The 25,033-nt window shown below is 42.9% G+C and overlaps 1 protein-coding gene and 4 non-coding genes across 6 annotated transcripts in view; all 5 read left to right on the top strand.

The window, feature by feature from the left end:
* The first annotated feature begins 2,511 nt into the window (after window positions 1-2,511).
* trnat-agu lies at window positions 2,512-2,585 on the top strand. The gene has a single exon. It is a non-coding gene; the product is annotated as a tRNA-Thr (tRNA).
* A 1,112-nt stretch (window positions 2,586-3,697) lies between these two features.
* trnat-cgu lies at window positions 3,698-3,770 on the top strand. The gene has a single exon. It is a non-coding gene; the product is annotated as a tRNA-Thr (tRNA).
* A 7,349-nt stretch (window positions 3,771-11,119) lies between these two features.
* On the top strand, window positions 11,120-11,193 carry trnat-agu. Its single transcript has one exon. It is a non-coding gene; the product is annotated as a tRNA-Thr (tRNA).
* A 483-nt stretch (window positions 11,194-11,676) lies between these two features.
* Window positions 11,677-11,749, top strand: trnat-ugu. Its single transcript has one exon. It is a non-coding gene; the product is annotated as a tRNA-Thr (tRNA).
* Window positions 11,750-21,490: 9,741 nt separating this feature from the next.
* LOC120554212 (gastrula zinc finger protein XlCGF57.1-like) overlaps window positions 21,491-25,033 on the top strand; it is a 443,376-nt gene continuing 439,833 nt past the window's right edge. The window contains exons 1-2 of one of the 2 annotated variants that reach the window (XM_039792956.1): window positions 21,491-21,882; window positions 22,020-22,091. In XM_039792956.1, coding sequence (XP_039648890.1) covers window positions 22,052-22,091 — 40 coding nt within the window. In that variant the 5' untranslated portion in view covers window positions 21,491-21,882; window positions 22,020-22,051. The remainder of the gene's footprint in view (window positions 21,883-22,019; window positions 22,092-25,033) is intronic. The other variant, XM_039792952.1, reaches the window with a different exon arrangement.

Raw genomic sequence — 25,033 nt, 5'->3', positions numbered from 1 at the left:
CTGATCTGGTGGAATGAGTGTGTGGTGTAGGGTGTCCAGGAATGTGATCAGATGGGCAGTGTTGTAGGGGCCAAGGGTAGCATGGTGATGGATGATGCCTTGGTGGGTAGTTGCTGCACACATTGTGATGTTCCCTCCGCGCTGGCCAGGGACTTCAACAATGGCACGCTGGCCGATGATATTCCTTCCCCTCTTTCATCTTTTTGTGAGGTTGAATCCAATCTCATCAATGAAGATGAACTGGTGCTCCACTGCAGCCACCTCTAGCTCAAGGACTCTCTGTAACACACATGACAATATCAGAAATAGACATGGAGTGGTCACTATTGTGGAGCACAATCATTATGATTAAAATACTGAAATATGTATAATTTATACAGTGTTGAGAGTATGCATCAATTGTGGGATTGTATAGGACTCACTTGCACATAGTTATGTCGCAATTCTTTGACTCTTTCTGAATTGCGTTCAAATGGCACCCTGTAGACCTGCTTCATCCTCAGATTATTTCTGCGCAAGACACGGTCCAGTGTTGATAAGCTTACCCTATCAATATTTTGAAACATCTCATTGTTTTCTAGGATTTTTCTTTGTATTTGCCGTAATGTTATGGGCGTTATTTCTAGGATCATGTTGATTATTTCAGTTTCCTGTTCAGGAGACAGAAGATGTTCCCGACCACCTTGTGTTGGTAATCTTTCAGTTCTGCCAAACAAATAGTAAAATACTGTAAATACAAAGTAGGAATACATTTCCCAAATACTTGAAACATACTTTATTTTTACAGTCCTACAGAACAGTCCACCGGCAATACTGTACTACTGTACTCACTGAGTACTGTATTGATATGTAGTATTGCAATTTTCTAGTGAGAGTATTTCTTACCTATTCTCATTTTGGAAAGTCCGGATGATGGATGCTACAGTGTACCTGCTCAAATTTGGCTGTACTCTTTGCCCAGCTTCCCTCATTGTCAGACCATAGTTGACCAAATGATCAACCAAAGTGGCTCGGATCTCATCAGAGATTACGGTCCTTGGCCTTCCCCGTCCTCGTCCTCGTCCTCCCCGTCCTCCCCCTCCTCTTACTCTCACTCCTCTGGCTCTGCCTCTGTTTCCAATGTTGGCATCCATTGCTCCAAAACAGAAGAGCTCACCTGTTGCCCTTTTATGCTAAAGCTCTGATTGCTAATTGTAAAACTGTGTGATGGGTGTTTGCCCATGTGATGAGTCAGTGTTCATATTTGAATGTCAGTGTGTTTCTTGTGAAAACAAGAGATTTTCTGCATGAAAATTGTGCCAAATGCAGAGAAATTGTGTGTAGTGTTTTGAAAAAAGTGTGTTTTAGAACTGAAATTTGAGTGTAAAGCAGGAATTGTGCTTGTAGTTCAGCAGAATTGGTTAAGGGGGTTGGTGCATGAGTTACATGTTGTGGTCATTGTGTCCCAGTAATTGTGTGTAAACAATTGAGAAAAACTGTAATGATTCAATGTTAAAACAGGCTCACGTCGCTGAACCCACCAGACTCCATGTAAATAATCAGTACTTTAAGCATCGTAAAACACACTTCATTCAAAATCGACAGAAACCAAATAAAGCTATGAAAAGCCGTTTTTGGGCTTCTCTACACTTTTCCCACCATCAAAACTCTAGTGTTGGTTGAAATAAAAACATAGTTTACCGATTTACATGTGAAAATATATGTTGTCTCTATGCTCGCTAAAAGTACTATTTTTTAAATGGAGTCTGGTGTGTTTAGCGCTAGCTACTTCATAGCTGTTTCTGGTAAACAGAAAGGTCTTAAATAGGTTTTAAAAAGGTATAGCTATAGACAATTAACACTTCACCATTAAAACAACACTGTATGTATTTAAAATGTAAGCAAATTATATATATATTGAATTGCTGAGGCTTGTGTCGCTAAACACACCAGACTCCATGTAAATAATCAGTACTTTGAGCATCCTAAATCAACCAGACTCCATGTAAATAATCAGTAATTTAAGCACCCTAAACCCACCAGACTCCATGTACATAATCAGTACTTTAAGCATTCTAAATTCATCAGACTCCTATTCGTATTCGTATTCTCTCTCTCTCTCTCTCTCTCTCTCTCTCTCTCTCTCTGTCTTCTCTCTCTCTGTGACAGTGTGACATATGTATCTGTTATTCGGATGTGCACCAAGTAGTAGGCACACTGTAAAAATTTCTTCCGGAATTTTCTAGTTCAATATTACTCTCATCAAGGTTGCAGAGAAATATGAATTATTGCTCTTCCGTTGCAGTTCCTCCAGGTTAAAGTTGCTTCTTCATCTCATCACTCAGTGATGTCACATTCTAACATCCAGACTCCCTGCTCATTGTTCTTGGGGACTTTAACAGTGCAAACCTCAGCAAAATATCAGTTATAGTAAATGGAAAAATGTATCAATCTGTCAGTAGACTGTATATTATACGGCTTATATAAGGTAAAAGAGAAATTAAGACTTAACATTACAGAAGTCCTCAAGGAGGTGCTGTGGCTTAGTTGGTTAAAGTGCCTGTCTAGTAAACAGGAGATCCTGGGTTCAAATCCCAGCAGCACCTTGTTGTTGCAGAGATTACCTCTGTTAGCATCCCATTAGCATGTGGACCCAATCACCATGCTACCCTGGTAGCAAATGAAAAAGGTAAAAAAGGATTGAAAAGGCAGACTGTTTTCCCTGGCATATTACATTTAAACAGAAACACTACATTAACACAGACTTAAGATGGTGCATAAAAACACATGAAATGCAGAGCAATGCAAGTTTAAGCTACAATATACACCTACTTTATTCATCAGCCATTTCTGTTCATTTGGCCTAATTATGCTGTTTTGATAAAAACTAGTAAATTCATTATTACCTCTCCTCCACTGTGTAAGGAAGAGCCTGGAAGAAGCTCATATCAGGCAGTCGCCCCCTTAGGGAGCTGACACACCAATCAGACGGCCGACCCTCGGCAGAAAAGCCAGTCGAGATGATCAGTCGCGACCCCGAGGTCCAAAAAAGTGCCACAGAACAGACCAAAAAGACGAGAGGAGACGAGACGTAATACATCTCTATAACAGCAGGCGGCGCTAATCTGTAATGTTGCCCAAGAAATGAAAACCGGCAGCCGATTGGACGAACGCGTCACATGGGTTTGTTTTCTCCAGAAATTCAAAGCCAGACTGTCATGGCGGCCGTTCAGAATACGATCTCATATTGTACTAAAATAGTTCACTGAAACATGTTTCTGAAAACATTTTAAGCGAGAAATAGGCCGTGCAGTTGCTGAATCTGTCTTCATTTCAGCTCAACAAAGGTCAGTTTAAAAGATTTTCGTCAGATTTTGAGAGGCTCTAGTCACCTCACCCCTCTCGTCATTTCCGGGTGAGTCCCGACTGCCCTGCCGCCGACTGAACATTTCAGGTCGGCCAAAATGAACGCCGACAGCCCCCAAGACTGACGACGGAACGGGACACACCGAACAGATTCGAGTCACTGACCTCGCCAGACTGTCTAACGGCCGAAAATCGGCTTGGTGTGTCAGCACCTTTAAATGCCTTGGCCGTTAAAGTTCAAGTTTATTTCACCTCTGACCTCAGTCTGCATTCCATGCACCTTAAACCACAGCCAACAGTGATGTCACAGGGTCCTGCTGTTTATTTTTCTGGGTGTGTTTGTAGCATAAGAGGCGCTGTAGCTTAGAGGTTAAAGCGCCTGTCTCGTAAACAGGAGATCCTGGGTTCAAATCCCAGCAGTGCCTGATTATCAGTTGATTACCTCAACACAGTGTTGTCACAGGCATTTACATACATTGACCAGTTTATTTTCGACAAGGACAACAAACAAAATTCCTGATTTCACAGAGCCCAAAAGTTATATGTAATATTAGGATATTACCAATTTAAGTTTAAAACCACAGTATGATCCATACAGAAAGTAACATTTTACTATGAATCTCAACACTGTACGCACAGCATGTCTCCTCGTTAATGCCTGTTTAATCAAATTAGGCCAATCCAAAGTTAGATTTTGTTAAAAGTGTTAGCATCCTAATGAACAGGCTTTTTTTGTACCATGATGTTACATGTGTCCACATCTGTCATTCAAAAAACTCTCGACCGAGTTTAAAACTTTTACAGCCAACTTAATAAAATGTCTGGGGTTTTTTTTGGGCTAGAGATTATAAAGTCTATCGATTTGAACTGTCTATTTTTGTTATTAGGGGTCCAAGCCTGAGTCTGGAAGAACCGGCGATAGCGAAGCTACCCCGTTCTATAGCCTAAACCGTACATGGTGGGGGGGGAGGTGCCGTTTTCAGGACAGAAAAAAATTCAGCCACTTACACCACTAGGTGGCGCTATAGCAGAAAAAACGCATTTGGCCTTATAACTCCCACACCGTACACCCGACATTCAAAAACCATACATCTACGCGTTCCCTGGATCCAACTGAATCACGTGATATAGGCCACGCCCATTTCCGCCTAGACTTTTTTGCGTGAAAAATAGGGTTGGGTACTGTTTGGATTTTTACGATTCCGATGCCAAACCGGTACTTTTAAAACGATTCCGATTCCTAACCGATTCCTAAACAGATTCTTGAAAAACTGAAAAATGACATAAAAGAAAGGCTTTTTTAATGGAGTTTTTTTAAAAATTTTAATTATTTAGGTTGAACAATATATTAACGTTTTAAAGTACTTAAATATATACATATACAGTACAGGCCAAAAGTTTGGACACACCTCATTCAATGCGTTTCCTTTATTTTCATGACTATTTACGTTGTAGATTCTCACTGAAGGCATCACAACTATGAACAAACACATGTGGAATAATGTACTTAACAAAAAAGTGTGAAATAACTGAAAACGTCTTATATTCTAGTCTCTTCAAAGTAGCCACCCTTTGCTCCGATTACTGCTTTGCACACTCATGGCATTCTCTTGATGAGCTTCAAGAGGTATTCACCTGAAATGATTTTCCAACAGTCTTGAAGGAGTTCCCAGTAATGCTTAGCACTTGTTGGCCCTTTTGCCTTCACTCTGCGGTCCAGCTCACCCCAAACCATCTCGATTGGGTTCAGGTCCGGTGACTGTGGAGGCCAGGTCATCTGGCGCAGCACTCCATCACTCTCCTTCTTGGTCAAATAGCCCTTACACAGCCTGGAGGTGTGTTTGGGGTCATTGTCCTGTTGAAAAATAAATGATGGTCCAACTAAACGCAAACCGGATGGGATGGAATGTCGCTGCAGGATGCTGTGGTAGCCATGCTGGTTGCAGTATGCCTTCAATTTTGAATAAATCCCCAACAGTGTCACCAGCAAAGCACCTCCTCCTCCATGCTTCACGGTGGGAACCAGGCATGTAGAATCCATTCACTTTGACACATTCAAAGTTTTCGCAATTTTCCGGACTGACTGACCTTCATTTGTTAAAGTAATGATGGCCACTTGTTTGTCTTTACTTAGCTGATTGGTTCTTGCCATAATATGAATTCTAACAGTTGTCCAATAGCGCTGTCGGCTGTGTATCAACCTGACTTCTGCACAACCGCTGTCCGGAGCGACAGAGGAAGAATATTTCAGTCGGAACCGAAATTTGCGTTCTAATCCGGTCCGAATACTACCGTTTGTGTAGGAACCGGTTCCATAGTGGAACTGGGTTTCGGTACCCAACCCTAGTGAAAAATCACGATTTATCGTAAACTTGCTTTTTCTTTGCATAAAATTGCATAAATTACGCCCAAACAAATTTGTGTAGCTAGCTACGAAGACACAAACGTTGCCATGTACGAGACATTGCCAAAGTAAATGGTATCATTGCGAATCTTTAAATTCTTGTTTGTCATGACCCTCTAAGGCTCCCCAACCAATTTTACAAAAATTGGCCACTACAAGTACAAAAAGTTTATATCTCATGAACGGCTCATCCGATTTTTACGAAATTTTGAGTGTGCCATCGCGGCCCACTCCTGAGGCCACGCCTACAGTGGGGTACTGATTCGTAAAAGTGGGCGTGGCCTATGGGACCCAGGTTTGGATTCACCACTTACACTAATGTGACCAACTTTTAATAAATTTAAATTTAATTAAAATTTACAGTGTAGATGTACAATGGTTCATGGACCTTACCTACCAAAAATTGCACACATGGACAACTAGGTGGCACTATAATGTACAAAACATACAAACGGAACAAAAGACAAAGCAAAATACTGAAACCATAACAGTACCCCCTCCCCAAGGGGCGGATACCAGAAGACCCAAAAACCCCTAAAAAAAACAGAAAATAACCCAGGGAGGGCGAGAGAAAGGCCAGGGAAGGCCAAATGTCCATGGGGGAAAAAAAGTCACTGGGGCACAGGGAACAGAGAGCCCTGGGGGCACAGGGAACACAGAGAGCCCAGGGGGCACAGGGAACCATAGAGGGCCCGGAGAGGCCTGGGGAAAACAGAGGGCCGTAGAGGCCTGGGGGAAACAGAGTGCCACTAGGGGCAGGGAATAGAGAGGCCACTAGGGACAGGGAACAGAGAGAGGCCTCGGCAAAAGGGGGCCGAGCGAAGGCAGATGCCTTCAGGCTGCCGGCGACGAAGGCAGAAGCCTTCAGGCGAACCCTACTGGCATAGCCTCAGGGGCAGTCTCAGGGGCGCTGGAGGCCGGCAAAGTCTCAGGGGAAATGGTCATAACCAGTTCAGGGGGGCTGGACGCCAGCCGGGGTTCAGGGGGGCTGGACGCCAGCCGGGGATCAGGAGAGCTGCTAGCCAGCCGGGGAACTGGAGGGCTGCTAGCCAGCCGGGGATAGGGAGGGTTGCTAGCCAGCTGGGGACCTGGGGCGCTGGACAACCTAGGAACTCTAGGAAACTCAGGGACTCTAGGAAACTCAGCGACTCTAGAAGGCTCAGGGACGCCGGGCAGCCGGGCAGCCGGGGACACCGGAGAGCCCGGGGACACTAGAGAGCTCGGGAACACTAGGAACACTAGGGAGCTCGGGGACACTAGGGACACTAGAGAGCTCGGGGACACTAGAGAGCTCGGGGACACTAGGGACACTAGAGAGCTCGGGGACACTAGCGACACCAGAGAGCTCGGGGACACTAGAGAGCTCGAGGACACTAGGGACACTAGAGAGCTCGGGAACACTAAGGACACTAGGGGCACTAGAGAGCTTGGGGACACTAGAGACACTAGGGAGCTCTGGGACACTAGGGACACTAAGGAGCTCAGGGACACTAGGGACACTAGGAACACTAGGAACACTAAGGACACTAGAGAGCTCGGGGACACTAGGAAGGCTGCTAGTTGGCCGGGGATCATGGAGGCTGCTAGCTAGCCTGGGATCTGGGAGGGTGCTAGCCAGCCGGGGATGAGGGAGGCCGCTAGGCAGCCGGGGTACTGGAGGGCTGCTAGCCAGCCAGGGAACTGGAGGGCTGCTAGCCAGCCGGGGATAGGGAGAGCTGCTAGCCAGCCGGGGATTAGGAGAGCTGCTAGCCAGTCGGGGATAAGGAGGGTTGCTAGCTGGCCGGGGATAAGGAGGGCTGCTAGCCAGCTTGGGACCTGGGGCGCTGGACAACCTAGGAACTCTAGGAAACTCAGGGACTCTAGGAAACTCAGCAACTCTAGAAGGCTCAGGGACGCCGGGCAGCCGGGGACACCGGAGAGCCCGGGGACACTAAAAAGCAAAGGGACACTAGGGACACAAGAGGGCTCGGAGACACTAGGAACACTAGAGAGCTTGGGGACGCTAGGTACACTAGAGAGCTCGGGGACACTAGGGACACTAGAGAGCTCAGGGACACTAGGGAGCTCGGGGACACTAGAGAGCTCGGGGACACTAGGGACACTAGAGAGCTTGGGGACACTAGGGACACCAGAGAGCTCGGGGACACTAGAGAGCTTGAGGACACTAGGGACACTAGAGAGCTCGGGAACACTAGGGACACTAGGGGCACTAGAGAGCTTGGGGACACTAGAGACACTAGGGAGCTCTGGGACACTAGGGACACTAAGGAGCTCAGGGACACTAGGGACACTAGGAACACTAAGGACACTAGAGAGCTCGGGGACACTAGAAGGCTGCTAGTTGGCCGGGGATCATGGAGGCTGCTAGCTAGCCTGGGATCTGGGAGGGTGCTAGCCAGCCGGGGATGAGGGAGAGTGCTAGCCAGCCGGGGATGAGGGAGGCCGCTAGCCAGCCGGGGATTTGGAAGGTTGCTAGCTAGCCGGGGCTCAGAGAAGCCACTAGCCAGCCGGGACTCAGGGAGGTTGCTAGCTACCGGGGAATCTGAGAGGCAGCTAGCTAGCCTGGGATCTGGGAGGTTGCTAGCTAGCCTGGATTCAAGGGAGGTTGCTAGCTAGCCTGGATTGAGAGGAGCTGCTAGCTAGCCGGGACTCAGGGAGGTTGCTAGCTAGCCTGGGGTCAGGGGGGCTGCTAGCTAGCTGGGACTTAGGGAGGTTGCTATCTAGCTGGGGTGCAGAGAGGGTGCTAGCTAGCCGGGGCTCAGAGAGGTTGCTAGCTACCTGGCATTCAGGGGGGCTGCTAGCTAGCCTGGACTCAGGGAGGTTGCTAGATAGTCCAGGGTCAGGAGAGCTGCACGTCAGCCCAGGGTCAGGAGAGCCGCACGCCAGCCCGGGAACAGAAGGGTTGCACGTCAGCTCGGGAACAGAAGGGTTGCACGTCAGCTCGGGAACAGAAGGGTTGCACGTCACTGGTGGAGGGACAGGAATGACGTAGGGGAGGCCAAACTCCCTGGCAGTCGCCTGCCAGCGAACCTCCATTATGTGTCTGGCCAAACTGGGGTTCCTTTGATGCAGACCACGAAACATCCCCAGCAACTTCTCCCCATCATAGTCCAAAGGGTGAAAAAACGGTTTAAATTCCACTACTGCTGGGTCCATGTTGGTCAGATCATTCTGTTGTGGTGAGTGGAAGGTAGAGGACCCAAACGCAAGTAGAGGCAGGCAGGCAGGCAGGAGATGGTTTGAACTCAGGAATTTAATACAACAAAAGGTGGCAGTACGAAGACGGGAAAACTTACAAGGTAATGCACAAACTGACGGGTCGAACACAGGCAGCGCAAACTGACACAGACTGACGGCAACACACGGGCAGGAACAAACGGGATAAAAAACTCAAACGGATACAAAATGATCTGACAGGAGACAAAGGGAACACAGAGGCTAAATACATGAGGTAACGAACAAATGAGGGACAGGTGAGACAACAGGTGAAACACATCAGGGCGGGGCAGGACAATCAACAAAGGCAAGAAAACACAGGAAGTAAACTGGACAAGTCACCAGACCAGAATTATCTAAACAGGCAACAGATATGGAACAAAAGACAAAGCAAAATACTGAAACCATAACAGTTGTCACATTCTAACATCCAGACTCCCTGCTCATTGTTCTTGGGGACTTGAACAGTGCAAACTTCAGCAAAATATCAGTTAGGCTATAGTAAATGGAAAAATGCAGTGGCTCAAAAAGTGGGTATGCACTATATGCGGCATATAGGGGCGCAGCACCATGGGGGCACCAAAGCGATGGTAAAAAAGAAAAAAAAAGATTTAAAAATCATATTTTATATCTAGCCGCTTTTGTGCGTTTCTAAATAATTTCTGCATATCCTCAATGTTACATAACATTGTAAAGGACTAACAGGCTAGAGTAGGCGTCCTATCTCCATCATAGAAGTTTCACATACTGTATAAGAGGGAGTGGGGGTGGAGGGGGGGCGCTCCCTACTATGGCTACACCAAGACCCGGGCTAGCCCCAGCGCCGTGAGCGCTGAGCGAGCAGATACAGTAGTGAGTTGTCGTCTATGGAAAAAGATGGATAAAGCAAAGAAGCTGTCGGGGGCTAAAAATAGAAAACGAAAGATGGAAACGGAGATAGCGTGTCAATGGATGCAACAGCAGTTAAATAAGTGGATGGTGAAAGGCAACAGGTAGGATTTAAAGTGGGACGTCTGTCACTGGGAATGTAGCAGCCAAATGGGGGTTCACGGCTAGCTTAGAATATGCAAAGCCCAGGCTGCTGAGCTGAAAACGTGACTAGTGCAATAACTCTGGTACTATGGAATCATATATTTAGTTTTACCATTAGCTGTCAGACATATACAGGCTATAGTCACATCCGTTGGGTGACATGGAAGCTGTAATTACAGGGTCACATCTCTCTCTCTTTAAAGGCCCGTGCTAAGTGGCTCTCCATATTTGTACTTTTTTAAATCCAAAATGTGAATGTAATTTCAACAGCAGCACAACCTTACTGCATACTAGTTGTCTTATCTGATGCCATCACTACGCTGATAAGAATTGAATTGAGGCTGCTATATTTAACAGTGAGTTCATTTCATTCAGGTGGGAGGATGGTGGATCAGGAAAGACAGGGGAAGGCAACAGGTAGGTCTAACATGAGGTGGAAGTGTAGGGGGAGCCACTTGATACCAACAGATTCATTTCTTAATATTAATTAACATGGAACAACTAATATGGAAAATATATTACATAATGTTTGTTTGACAATATGTCTTAGTGGGGAAGAACACAGGCAAGGAGTGAATGAGTTAGACCACCCAAAACTAAATGTCCATTATGGCTTGAAGTTCTGTTGAACACTGTGTCCTTTTTGGGGAAAGAAATAGTGCAAATGGAGATGGAAAATATAACAATTAGCCTCTGTCTGACAGCGGGGATGTAGTAAACAAATCAGAACGCAAATTTAAACATCCACAACCCATATGGTCGAATGCCATCAATGATGATTTATTTATTGTAATGAAAATACAGTACAAGAAAAAAGTGGGCTACAATAATGGCAACCTAATCATCACCCCTGGTTGCCCCCGTGGCAACCAGGAGGTGCCAAGGGCAACCGTTAATGTATATACCATATAATTATTTATAATTATGGTAGGCCTACAGTTGCTGATATACTTTAAAATAAACCTTTATTATTTAAAGCCCACCAAAATTGTTGCTACCCCTCTGACACTGGGTAGTTGCGCCCCTGGAAAAATTTATCAATCAGTCAGTAGACTGTATATTATACGGCTTATATAAGGTAAAAGAGAAATTAAGATTTAACATTACAGAAATCCTCAAGGAGGTGCTGTGGCTTAGTTGGTTAAAGTGCCTGTCTAGTAAACAGGAGATCCTGGGTTCAAATCCCAGCAGCACCTTGTTATTGCAGAGATTACCTCTGTTAGCATCCCATCAGCATGTGTACCCAATCCCCATGCTACCCATTATGGTACCCTGGTAGCAAATGAAAAAGGTTTTCCCTGGCATATTACATTTACACAGAAACACTACATTAACACAGACTTAAGAAGGTACATAAAAACTCATGAAATGCAGAGCAATGCAAGTTTAAGCTACAATACACACCTTAGTTTATTCATCAGCCATTTCTGTTCATTTGGCCTAATTATGCTGTTTTGATAAAAAATAGTAAATTGATTATGACCTCTCCTCCACTCTGTAAGGAATAGCCTGGAAGAAGCTCATATCAGGCAGTCGGCCCCTTAAATGCCTTGGCCGTTAAAGTTCAAGTTTATTTCACCTCTGACCTCAGTCTGCATCACATGCACCTTAAACCACACCCAACAGTGATGTCACAGGGTGCTGGTGTTTGTTAGTCGGGGTGTGATCCTAGTGAAAGAGGCGCTGTAGCTTAGTGGTTAAAGCGCCTGTCTTGTAAACAGGAGATCCTGGGTTCAAATCCCAGCAGTGCCTGATTATCAGTTGATTACTTCAACGCTGTGTTGTCACCACCATTTACATGTTGACCTGTTTATTTTCAACAAGGACAACAAACTAAATTCCTGATTTCCCAGAGCCCAAAAGTTATATGTAATATTAGGATATAAAAGGTGCAATATGTAGTACTGACAGCTAGTGTTTAAAATACTTACCAAAGTACAAGTAATTCAAGAGTCCTCTCCCCCGCCCCCTCCTCCCCAGACTAAAGTTGACAGAGGTTGCCAGGCTGAGACCGCAGCATCCACAACAATGTTGCTAGACGCTTGTCTCACGTAGCCAGACATTACTTCACAGCACAGCCGAGTAGCTAATGTTAAATACTGGCTCTTTTGACAGTCATAGAAGCCCGTGGTCTCGTGGAACTCTGTAACGAACTGAGAGGCACACGTTTTCGGCTTAGAATTACAGTAGGAACCGCTAAAAACACAACAACCTCTTCTTCCTCTCCATCCGACGGACAGACACACTTCCTCGGCTTAGAATTACGGTAGGAACCGCTAAAAATAACACTAACTTGCCGTCCTCTGAACACACTTTATTGGTTTAGAATTATGGCAACAATCGCTAAACACGCTGCAAACTCACGGTCCTCTCTTCCCGGTTTACAGCTCCCCTCTCTTGGCTTAAAGTAACTCACCGTTGTCGGCTACGCCGCTGAACAGGCTACACGTTGTAAACGTATAGCGTATAAATATATATATATATATGGCGTTAGTAGTTTTAGGAGTTGGTATACATATTCAGGGGAACACAAGGACGGGTACAGCTTTATCAATGCTAGTTAAACAGTTGTACAGTTTTATTCCCAACTTGTATATATTTTAAATGATTTGTTCTTATATTCTATCCCATTATTATTTCATGTATATTGTAGGCTATCCTATTATTTCATTTATATTCTGTGTGTGCTGTGTGTCTGATATTGTGCTGCTGCAACACTGGTATTTCCCATTTTTTTGGGATCAATAAATATCTATCTATCTATCTATCTATCTATCTATCTATCTATCTATCAATCAATCAATCAATCAATCATCTTATGTGGTGGGCCGGTCTGGGCCAAAATGCCAGGGATGATTTCTGGTCCCAGTCCGTCCCTGTCGGTCACTGTGGCTCCAGCAGAGAGGAGCTTTTCCAAACTAAAGTTGATCAAGTCATACCTGACGTCATGTCCCAGCAATGCCTCACTGGACTTGCCGTCATCATTATCAATCACTCAGTAGGGGAGCAGATTTCATACGGTGACATCATTGATGATTTTGCATCAAGGAAGGCCAGCAAGGTCAGGTTTTAGTTGTAGTTTGGGTTTTCTGTTCTTAGTGCTATAGTGTAATAATTACATTCTCTTTAGTGTATTTTCACATTTGTGTGATGAAGGATTTGTGCTATTTCGAATATTTATTCTATATTGTGTCTTTTGGCAATGTTGGAGGTAGAGATTGTGCTCCTTAAAGAAAAAAAGAATTGTGCGTGTGTGTGTGGGGGGAGGGGGCGCTCGGAGGGGGTCTCGCCCAGGGCGTCATTCAATGTAGAACTGCCTCTGGGATGGATATCCAAGTAATAAGCTGGATAGATACGTCTAGATAAATTCTCCATCTAGGAAAGAAAAATAAAACCAAAGATGGATAAGTTCCTCTGAAGCCATCTATTTAAAAATATATCATTTTCTATACTACAGTAGATTTTATTCTTATTCTTTGAACTATGATCCTTAAATATTGAACTTCAAAGTTACAAGTTTATTATACACAATAATCAGAGGATAATTGTGAATAGTGCATATCTTTCACATTTTTTCATATTTAAAGTCAACCAGAGGCTTTAGAGAACAGAGAGGCCTCATTTAGTACTGCTGGAATCTGTGCTGTGCAGTCAATCCAAGTCAAAAAGTACAATTCATTAGATTATAAAGTATGATAATACCTTAAAAGTACAGTACATGAGCAAATGTAGTACTAAGTTACATTCAACCACTTATCTCATCTTATTAAAGGACAGTGGGCAAAATCGACTCTTAAAAGGCTGATTTATTCTGAAGGGCAGAGGAGGAACTCAGGTTTTCAGATGTTCTTAAAAGTGGATTTACCATGAATGGAAGACAATATTTAATTGCATTTTTTAAAGGCACTGGATTATTTAGGAAATTATAGTATAGTATTGACATGCATAATTAGGGAATGGGTAATTACCAATAGGAGGCAGTAATGCAACGACTTGGATGCCAACTGCCGTTAAACTCTAAAGAAGAAAAAGAAAAACAAGAAGAAGAAGAAGAAGAAGAAGAAGAAGAAGAAGGGCAGACATAGACAGTATATAATGGACCAATAGACCCCGTGTCTCTGGACGGAGACCAGTGAAGGCTATTAGAAGCACTTTTCGTGTCTGAAAGTTGTAAGTCTTCTAGTAGCTGTGCCAAGAGAAATCTCAGTCATTACGAATCTCACAGAGACCGTGATGATGACCGAGAAGCAACTTTTGGTAAGTATTATGATTAATTATTTGGTCATTTTGCATAGTATTTATTTAATTTAAAATATAACGCCAGTACACCAGATTAAGTTAATGCATCATTTAAGCTATCTGAGGCATTGGTAAAGATATGATTGCTTGCACATGTTGTATAACGTTAATTTTAGACAAGCAACTTTTGCTAAGTATTATGATTAATTATTTGGTTGTTTTGCATAGTATTTATTTATTTTAAAATATAACCCCAGTACGCCAGATTAAGTTAATGCATAAACTAGCTGAGGCATTGGTAAAGATAACATGCTTTCTTGCACATGTTGTATAACGTTAATTTTAGACAAGCAACTTTTGTTAAGTATTATGATTAATTATTTGGTCATTTTGCATAGCATTTATTTATTTTAAAATATAACGCCAGTACGACAGATTAAGTTATATATCATTTAAGCTAGCTGAGGCATCGGTAAAGATAACATGCTTGCTTGCACATGTTGTATAACGTTAATTTTGGCGGAATATAACCACAAAATGGCGACAACTGTTATCTAGCTACATCGCAAAAGAAAATGGACGAATCAGTCATATAAAAAAGTTAATCAGTAAATCGCTTTGGACAAAAGCGTCTGCTTTGGCCTGTTGAATAACAGATAGGTAATAGATGGACAATAATGTCACCAATAACATCTATAACTGAGGGTTGCCCTTTTCATTTTTCTTTCCACATAGGTTTAAATACTAACATTAAGCTGTTAGCCTACACCATGCCTAAAAATCAATTGTAGGTGCCCAAAGGAAGTATTACACAAGTTGATTTGAATTGTATAACTAGAAAACAGATTGGGTCCAAATATAATCCCTGTCAGCTACTGAATTAGCAAACAATGCCATCTCTGAAGAAACAGGACCCTAGGATATATTTCGGAACTGTATGAGATTGTGCTAAGATAAGATGTCACCTGTTAGTTGTAATGTTGTTATTTAGTCATACCAAAGCTAACATGCTCTGTACTGTGCCTTTTTATTTTTCTAGGACCCGTCCCGATCCTCCACTTCGGGGACAGCAGCAGAGACAATGGCCATGAAGCCTAAAGTTCAAGTCCAAATAGGTAACCCAACTGACACACTGCAAATCAATACATGGCATGACTTCACACTATAATTAAGGTTTAACAGTAAGCAGTAGCAAAGAATGCAAAGCCCTCAAACGTTGTGTAATACCTATATTGTCATATTATTATTTCAATGAACAGATAAGCAATTCATTTGTGATTTATTGTATATCTGCATAGACTTTTTCTGTTTTGTTTATGGCCTGAGACAAGTTACTTGTGTGTGTTAACATATGTGTACTGACACTTTCACATAAAAACTTTTATGATTGTGATTACTGTATGGTATTAACAGGTCCAGTGATTTGGATCATGGGCAGCAGCTACATTCGTCGTGGGGAAGAGAGGGCCAGAGAGACCATGGGGGCCAATCTTGGCATAGCGGCCAAGGTTCACTGGTTTGGCTGGGTGGTGGACTTCGATGGCACGGACTCCTTCCTTTCTTCAACCGGTCCCTTAGAGGAAGAGCAGCCCCGGATATCCTGCTGATTCACTGCGGCGGGAACGACTTGGGATGCAGGAAGAGCATTGATCTCGTCGCAGCGATGAAGCAGGATCTGCAACATCTCCTCCATCGGCGTTTCCCTCAGATGATCATCGTGCTGTCTGACATCACCCAGAGACGTCGGTGGAGATCGGGCCATCCGGGGACAAATGACAAGTCCCGTAAATGGGTGAACAGTGTCATGGCTACCTTTGTCTTGGGAATGCAGGGGGGTATCGTGCATCACCCTCAAATTGAATTTGACAAGTCTGAACTGTTTCTTAGGGATGAAGTTCATTTATCCACTAGGGATAATGATATTTTTTAAAATAATTTAGCTGAACGCTTGAGAGTCTTAATCCAGTAGGGGTGATACTGGATTAAACCTCTCAACATGTTTTTAATATGAAACAGTTAAAGAATGTTACATTATTTTGGGCTTGTGTATGTGCATTTTGTCTTTAGATTAATACATCATCACTTGGGTAGACATAACACTGTTCAATTGTCACTGCTCTTCCTCCCCTCCCCTCCCTCCCCCCCACACACACACCCCTTTCTCCCCTCCGTGCCATTGATGTATCACCCTAGCCAGCTGATGCACATTCCATGATTCACACCTGCAGTATTTATACCCGGGCTGTTCACCTCTTCAGCGCTAGATCGTTACATGCTCCTATGTGGTAACTTGGGGGTAGTTATGCCTAATAAATACTTGAACTGTTTATCTGTGTCCTGAGTGGTATCTCTGTGTTCTGGGTTGTATATACAGCCTTAACAGGGATAGGGATTTTTTATTTATTTATTATTATTACTTTTTTATATAATGTTTTTATTTGTGTTTTACTATTTCAACTTTTAATAAAGCAATATTATTAACCAAATGATTCAATATTTATTATTGACACACTTCAAGTAGACATGCTTTGACAGAAATGTCATGTGGTTTTATTACTTATGTGGTAGAACTTTATAATGATATATATTCAAAGTCAGTGGCCTACACAGTGAATATTGATAAGGGAGGTGTCAAGACACCTTTAGATTAGATTTGATTATATTTCTCTTCAATGTCATTGTGCAGAGTACAAGTACAGAGACAATTCAATGCAGTTTCAAGTGCAAAAAAAGTACAGTATAATCAAATTTAAAATATACTTTTTTGATTGGAATCGTTTGAGTAGCCTGCAGTTTCTTGGTAATGTAAAACATTTCACCATATAACATTCCAACACATAATTGTGAGTTGAGTTGGGAGATATGTGTTCAATCATGTAAGTTAAGATAATAAATCATGGTCAAAAACACTTGAACAGAATGTTTTTCTTTATTTCACATTATGTTAGACAGGACATCTTGTAGATGGCTTCGACCATGATGAAAGGGATCACATTCATCTTCAAGCACACGGATCTGTAAATAAATAAAGGAATAACGTTAACCGCAATTGGCTTTAAGACGTTTTTTTCTCTCCATTGCCTGTATAATTTCCCCATCCCCTGTGTAGCTATACCTCTTAACCCTCATTATTTAACAACATATACAATATTCGCATGAAAATATCATAGCCTACTTGTTCGTGGATAAATGTTACTTCATATGAATTCATTTGCTACATATCGAAGTATGAGTAATTCCAATCCATCAAAACGTTGCTGAAAACTTAAATATTATATATAATAAAGCTGAAATATTTTGTTCCGATGCTTTTCATAAACTCTCTATGGGCTTCACCTTCTCACTTGACTGCATGCCTCCACGCCCACCCGATTGCCTGCGAGCTTGGCTTCTTGGCTTCTCCCTTCTTATATACTGTCTATGGCTTCTCCTGGCAGTACGGTAATTTTTCGACTATGCGACAGTAAGTCGCGTGGTTATGACACAATCGTTAGCCTATTTTCACAAAAACATCTGCTACGGAATCATAACGTGAGGTACAAGGTAATGGAGCCTTTTATACAGTTTGGTGTTTCTGTAGAAATAAACAATGGACAAATAGAGTCTTTAAACGCTTCAGATGTAAAGTTATTCGCTGTCAAGTGACGTAAAAACAAAATGGCGGTCAGCGGAATGCTAACGGGAGGTGATTGCTTTGTAGCAACAAAGCGATCCCATGGGAGGTTCGAGTTCTGAAGCGAAGCCCTTGAGGGCAGAGGAGTGTAGCGGAAGTTGTGTTTGTGTTTCCAGGTCGCGGAAGATGCTACCACCTCCGTCCCATTTAGACCTGGCAAACTCGATTCCTTTTTAGGATTCAGGTTATTCTGAGTCACTCACTAAACTGATCCGGGTTGTGCGAGTCACTTGAATCACTTGAGTCAGTATTGTATGCTACATCCAAGGCGAGCTTTTGATTTGGATAAAATGCCATGTTTTCATTTAGAATCTTTTAATTTTATTTGAAAAAAATATGCATAAATATAAATGGTCTGAAAGAAAACCGAATATTCATTTAAAAATGACATGGAATTATATTTTTTAACTTTAATAGGACTGACAAATAAGAAAGCCATCTGGACTCTGAACATTTACAATGACTTAAAATCTCTTTAATGTAAATTCCATGCGCCCCTTTTTCATGTATGCACTGTATGCATTTAATGTTTTAAATGTGTATGTGCATCTGTATTTGAATAATAATTTTGTGAAGTAAAAAAAAAAAAAACGAGTTGTCGGCGAGGCGAGCTTATAATGTTTCGGACTGTCTGCTCGACCTAATTGCATTTTAATCATGCGCGGAGTTTGCGGGGGGGGGGCAGGGGAGCAGCCCCTGGTAGCTGAAACGGGCGGTAATTGCACAAAACAACTAAATGGGGATAGGTAATACATCTGATTTCATATACTGCTTTAGTAAAAATAATATTTTTTCAGGGCTCTGCCTCTCACCTGAGACCATTGTCGACACATATGCAGGACGCAAAAAAACAATAATTTGTTGCACTAGTCGGGACATCTTACCGTGCCAACGTTACAATAAAGGTTGCCTAAATGCCATAAATTTGCTGTCAGCTTACTAATTGAATGCGCGTTTTGTGTAGATTTGGACGTTTTATTCCACTTTGTTTAAACGGCGAAGTTCACCTCGTTCACCTGTTTGGAGCTGACTGGTGAATGTGAGGCTTGTATAGGCCTTGCTGGATACACCGTGACTCTGTTTGTGGATCTACTGATCGCTGTGGATGACTTGTTTTCATGTCATTGGATTACGGCAAAATACTGATCTTTTTTCTTAACGTGTCTTAACGGTTTCTGCGTTTGGAGAGGCATCTCAACAGACTGGAGGTCCAACACTGATTGGTCACTGTTAGCCTACATGTTAGTTGAATTTAAGTGTCGGGGCATTCTGCCACCGTCTGTCTATTGTCCTCCAACACAGCCGTGCCCACGGGCGTCAGTTTGGTTTGAAATGTGCTGGGGACAGAGACGCATTCGGAGGTACATTTCCACAAGTGCTGAGTACAATGACGCATACGTTTCTTTTCTCTTTCGCGCAGGTCAGGTTTAATGTAGGGTAAACAATGACCAATGATTACCAAATTTCTCTCTAATATTGCTCCTCATAACCACGGAAAACTGTCAAAAAATAGAACCCAAAGTCCAATTATTATGGACGTTATCTGACATTTAGCGTTTCTGCTTCACATTTTCAGCAGGGCAGCGGAGCGGCTGTGGGTTGACTCCCCAACGGTTCTCATGGGCTTTATAAGTCCTAACATGAAAAAGCTTAACGTGGTTTAATGTACCTAAACAACGATCAATCATCACCACGTTTCTGGTTAGATTTTTTGACAGTTTTCAGTGGTTATGAGGAGCAATATGAGAGAAATTTGGTAATCATTGTTTAGGTACAAGCTTTTTCCTCGCCATAGCCTGTCAAGTTCTTTTGACAGGCATAAGTGTTCATTTCAAGATATGGCCATGATCAATTTGGTGATCGTTGTTGAGGTACATTAAACCACGTTAAACTTTTTCACGTTAAGCAGAACAGACAGCGTTGTGAACAGAGAAGCGTGCAGCCTGCGCGCGCAGCAGGCGGCTGTGTCTGTACCTGCCCTGTGGGGACAGAGATTGTTGTGGATTTTTTGCATCTGTCGCTCAAGAATTATATGTGTTATGGACTTCTTTTTTTAACTAAATTGAGCTTGAGGTTTTAAAATGTTACAATGTAAATTCAAATCTGCTTAAAAAAATAAACATATGTTTATTTAGCATGTTTATTTTGTCCATATGTGATCGTGCTGTGTTCCCCGGAGGCCTGTACTACGAAGCAAGATCAACATGTCCTGGATTTCTTTCAGTAATCCGGCTTCACCTAACCTAACAACCGCGGTCCCGCACTAACCTGTACTACGACGCTGGTTATCAACTAGTTCAGTCAACTCAGGGTTTCCCAATCCCAGGGCGGCTTCACATAAAAGAGGCGAGTTTTGGCGCACCACCGATGGCCGCAAACATCTACCAGAGCAGCATATTTTAAACAAGAAGAGCAAACTATAATTCTACATAAATATGAAGAACACGAACACGGTTTTACAGGCATAACGCAATACAGTCGCTGCTTCCTAAAACAGGAAGGAAAGCTGGCAAAAAAATTAAAAATAGCCGCCGCTGTAGATGTTTAAATCCACAACGCTTATTAATATCACTTCCTCATCAGTCAGGACCAAGATCTGACCATAATTACACTTGTGCTTTCCATAAAGTGTCGTTTAGCTTTAGCCTAAAATTTCAGTTGCAACCCTGGCAGTGGGAAGCGCCGGTGGCGCAAATAAAACATATAAAAACATAATTCAAACCGATGTGCACATTGGCGACACACGGCTCAAGAAGCCGATATTTAATTCCCTCCCATTAAAATATATATATTTCATACAAATACCAATCAGGGAATGTTAACGGGGTTGTCGATCTCTAAATGTTTTAACTTTTATGAGCGCATCTCTCTCTCTCTCTCTCTGCACCGAGCTCCGCCTGGTCTTCTAAGAACGGTGAAGCCGTTATCAATCGACCTATTGATTGGTCAGTAGGCGGGGCTTTTACACCGGTTGATCTCTGATCTCCGACTTAACCTGCTCCCGACCAGGTTAGGTGTTCAGCATGAGTTACCACGGCGATTGAACCCGATAACAACTAATCCACCTTCGTAGTACAGAAAATCCTGGGTTAAACCTGAAGTTAGCTCGTTAACGCCAAATCCTGCTTCGTAGTACAGGCCTCAGGTCTCAGTTGCTACAATGAGTTTTTTTTTTTTTTTTGCCCCCCCTGGCTCGAATGTCAAACTCCGCCTATGATTTTAATATACTACATTTATACACCAAACCTACAGTAGGCCTAGCTAGGCTACGTGCAGAACATTGTATGTTATTTCAGAAGTGAAAGAATGGCTTTTGTTGTTGATTTGCTTTACCCTGAGGTCGAGGAGAAGCTGCACCCGCTCGCTGCTCGCTCGTCTGAATCAGATCCACTCATGACAAGGTAGCCGGCTGATTCAGTTGATTCGCGGGATTTACTGACACCCGCGAGAACTCACGAGTCATCAACAACTCATGAATCACCAACAACTCACGAGTCATCGAGGGCTCGTGAGTTCTCGAGTGAATCCCAGTGAGTCTGCGAGCTTCCGGCTCTGAGTCTGCGGGTCGGGACTGTCTCTCTGCTCACTCAGGCGCTTGGACTTGTGGAGTTGCTGTTAACTACGAAATTGTAAGTTATAAAGCTTTTTGCAGCTAAGATGGCTAGGAATAGTAGAAGCTAATGTTGCAAGAGGTTTGTGTGTGCCGCTGTTATCATGTTAGATTGAATTGTAGTAGGACTCAACTGAACCGGGTTAATGATGCTAGAGACTCGTGATTCGTGAGGCAATTTAAAGACTCGGGTTAAAGATCCGAGTGAATCACAACTCGAACAGGTCTAGTCCCATTGTTTGCATTTTAGCGCGTGATGAGGAGGCGGAGTAAAAGGCGCCAGTGTTTGGTGTCCTTCCAGAGAGAAACATCCCAAACTGCTGCATGAGGTTTTAAAACCTGAAACGGAGCTACAAAGAGCAGGTCTGTTTTCTTTCTCCGACCGGAAACGCGTTTACTGCTGTTGTTGCAGGGAGTCCGCGCGCTAAGCTAACGTTAGCCGCAGCTAGCTCCTGCGTTATCGGATATGTTGTGAGCTCCGTGTTTTTCCTCAAATGCAGGTCGGGGAGAAGTTGAGGAGAGACACTTCAACATGGACTCTGAGAGGAAACTGTCAGCTGGCCAGCGGAGAGGTGGGAGACGTTTACAATGTTCTATATTCTTCTTACATTTCTTCTTATTTAACGTTAACGTTACCATGCTGGGAGAGGTTCATTGTTGTATGAGCTTGCTCCGGTGTGCCAGTTTAGCTGGTGATCCTGTTAATTGGTGATATTTGCATGAAATCAGTGAATATTCAACAAGGCCCTGCCCTGCGTTCTGCTCTGCCTCCGCCCCTCGAGGTTCACAAATTGTTTGCAAGTGAGACAAAATAAAGGATATTACTGAAAACATCACCAGTCTATGTGTAATACATGTCAGTTTAAGCATCATCCACACAAATATGACACATATGTATGAATGAGAAAAAAACAAAACACACAGATCTAGCTGGGATTTGAACCTTGGATGTCATGGACAAAAAAAATTAACAAACTACCTTCTACATCATCTATACCACTACACTACACAACACTGAAATGGTGTTGTGATTTCTATCTATATATTGGACTTTTAGTCGTTAACACAGGTTAACATATGAGAGAAATATACGCCCATGTTAACTGGTGATATCACAATTTAACATGGGCAAATGCAAGCCTGGAAACGGTAAAGTAGGTTCATCTTTGCCTCACATACCGAAAACTAACTGATGTACAACAAACAGGCATGACCCCACTTAACACTTTATTCCGTTTTGGGGGTAAAAATAAAACACGTCAGTCATGCACAAACGTGATCATTTATCATTGTTAGTGTGGGCCATCTCATACGAAGAATGTGTAGGTCTATCTCAGCACAAACTCTCTTTCAACCTGTGCCACAAGTCAACTGATTATAGTTGTGTTTAATGTCATTAGACCCATATTAGGAATCTGAAACAGCAACATATGAATGTTAAACTCTCTCAGTACATCAAAGTTTTGTAATCATATATACATAATGACCATTTTGTGTCATCAAAGTAGGTCAACAAATGATGTGCGGGATAAATAAAAGTCAAACTGAGAAAATAAGCTTCATATGTTCTTCACTTCAAACTTCACTAGACTTTTGCTGCAACTCACTTCATAACTTAACCGATACTAAGATAACACTAAGTCGCCCGAGAGGAAACGAGGATCAGCACTTTGCTACAAAACATTAATGGCCATATGGTCATAACAATAGTGTATAGCAGGGGTCTCAAACTCAATTTACCTGGGGGCCGCTGGAGGCAGAGTCTGGGTGAGGCTGGGCCGCATCAGGTTTTCCACAAGAAAAGCTTTGTTAAAAAAATTCCAATCTTCTCAAATCTCTTTATTTTTATTATTTATATTCTTTTATCCCACCGCGTACGCATCACTTTGATTTACTTTGTCAGAGAGAGAGACCTCATATTAACTCTCTAAGTGCCATTGACGTGTGTATATATATATATATATATATATATATATATATAAATAAATAAATTGAAAAATAAACTGTTAAATGGCACTTTCTGGAGAGTTTTGGAGAAATTGAGTCTTACATGATATGTGCAAAACTGCAAGGTTAATAGCCTATACTCTGCATTGTTGTAGCATCAACAGGTATCAGGGCATTTAGCATTTGCATTACTGTTAATCAATCATCACTTGATTACACATTGTATTACCTTGTTATGATATAAGAAGTGACCCATACAATGTGCCAAACATAATGTGCCACATGAAGAGACAGTGCAGCATGACAGTAGCAACAGCTGAGAAGATTTGGGTCTGTGGTGACCAGGTCCACCTCACACAAACTTCTTCTCCCATTCTCTCTCTTTACACACACACACACACACACACACACACACACACACACACACACACCGCGACACCGAGGTGGGGGCTCTCTGATGCTTCGAGGGGCGCGGTGGCGTCGGGACCCTACCGCCCGCCGGAGATGCGACAGTGAGGACTGGTTCAACGGCTTGGTCAGCGACATGAACTCGTAGCGGCCGGTGGAGGTTGCGAACGGGGTTTTTAGCTTTATGAGAAGGCATTTTATCTGTTAATCCTACCAACGGAGACACTTTGGCGTTATGTAGTTGAAATGAAAGTGAAATGTCTGCAGTTCTGGGCGGGTTGTTGCCGTGTTCTGATTGTTCTCATCTCAGCTCCGCCGAGACAAAATAGACATGCCATTTCAAAAAAATGTCATTTATTCATGTATCATCATCATTCAAATATCATGTTTTCAAAAGCATCACTTTCATCAATTTTTGTGACATATTTAGACTGCAAGCAGGCACATCTGGACAAACTAGCGGGCTTATGTGACGGAGCTGAGCCCCGGAGAGCCCGGCCCAATTTAAACCCTCGTTATATATATAATGAGAGCTATATAAATGTATATACATTTATATACATATATATAGGCTACGTATAATGTCCTGGGCAGCAACTTAAAATAAGTGAAGTGTTGTGAACGCGCGCTGGGACGAATGTCCGCGATGTGCCCAATAGAAACGAGGCAGCCAGCCAGGCACGCAAGAAAACACTCCATGGCAACGCGGCTGTAACTTTCACTCATTGAGGAATGTTTCTCTGCTTGCATCAAGCCCGGCCGATGTCCCGCCCGGAGCCATATACCCCACGTGATTGGTGGGTTCGTTCACACCCGCACACAACACTGTAAAGTACCATACATATCAAACTCGCGGGCCGCACTAACATTAAACTTTCATATAAGGCGGGACCGCAAACTATCGTCCCCGGGCCGGCGCAATTGGCCAGCGGACGCAGTTGAGACCCCTGGTGTATAGGCTACTATAAGACAAAAATCGCGATTCTGGGTCGACACAGACATACCCTAATATGGATCTAATGAAATTAAACACAACCCTAATATGGATCTAATGAAATTAAACACAACTATAATAATTTTGAGAGTTTGTGCTGAGATAGGCCTACACATTAATAACAATGATAAATGATCACGTTGGTGCATGACTGATGTGTTTTAT

Source organism: Perca fluviatilis, chromosome 24 (assembly GCF_010015445.1).
Source record: "Perca fluviatilis chromosome 24, GENO_Pfluv_1.0, whole genome shotgun sequence".
Taxonomy (NCBI): Eukaryota; Metazoa; Chordata; class Actinopteri; order Perciformes; family Percidae; genus Perca; species Perca fluviatilis.
The sequence above is the reverse complement of the archived record's forward strand: the minus strand, read 5'-3'. Positions and strand labels throughout refer to the sequence as shown.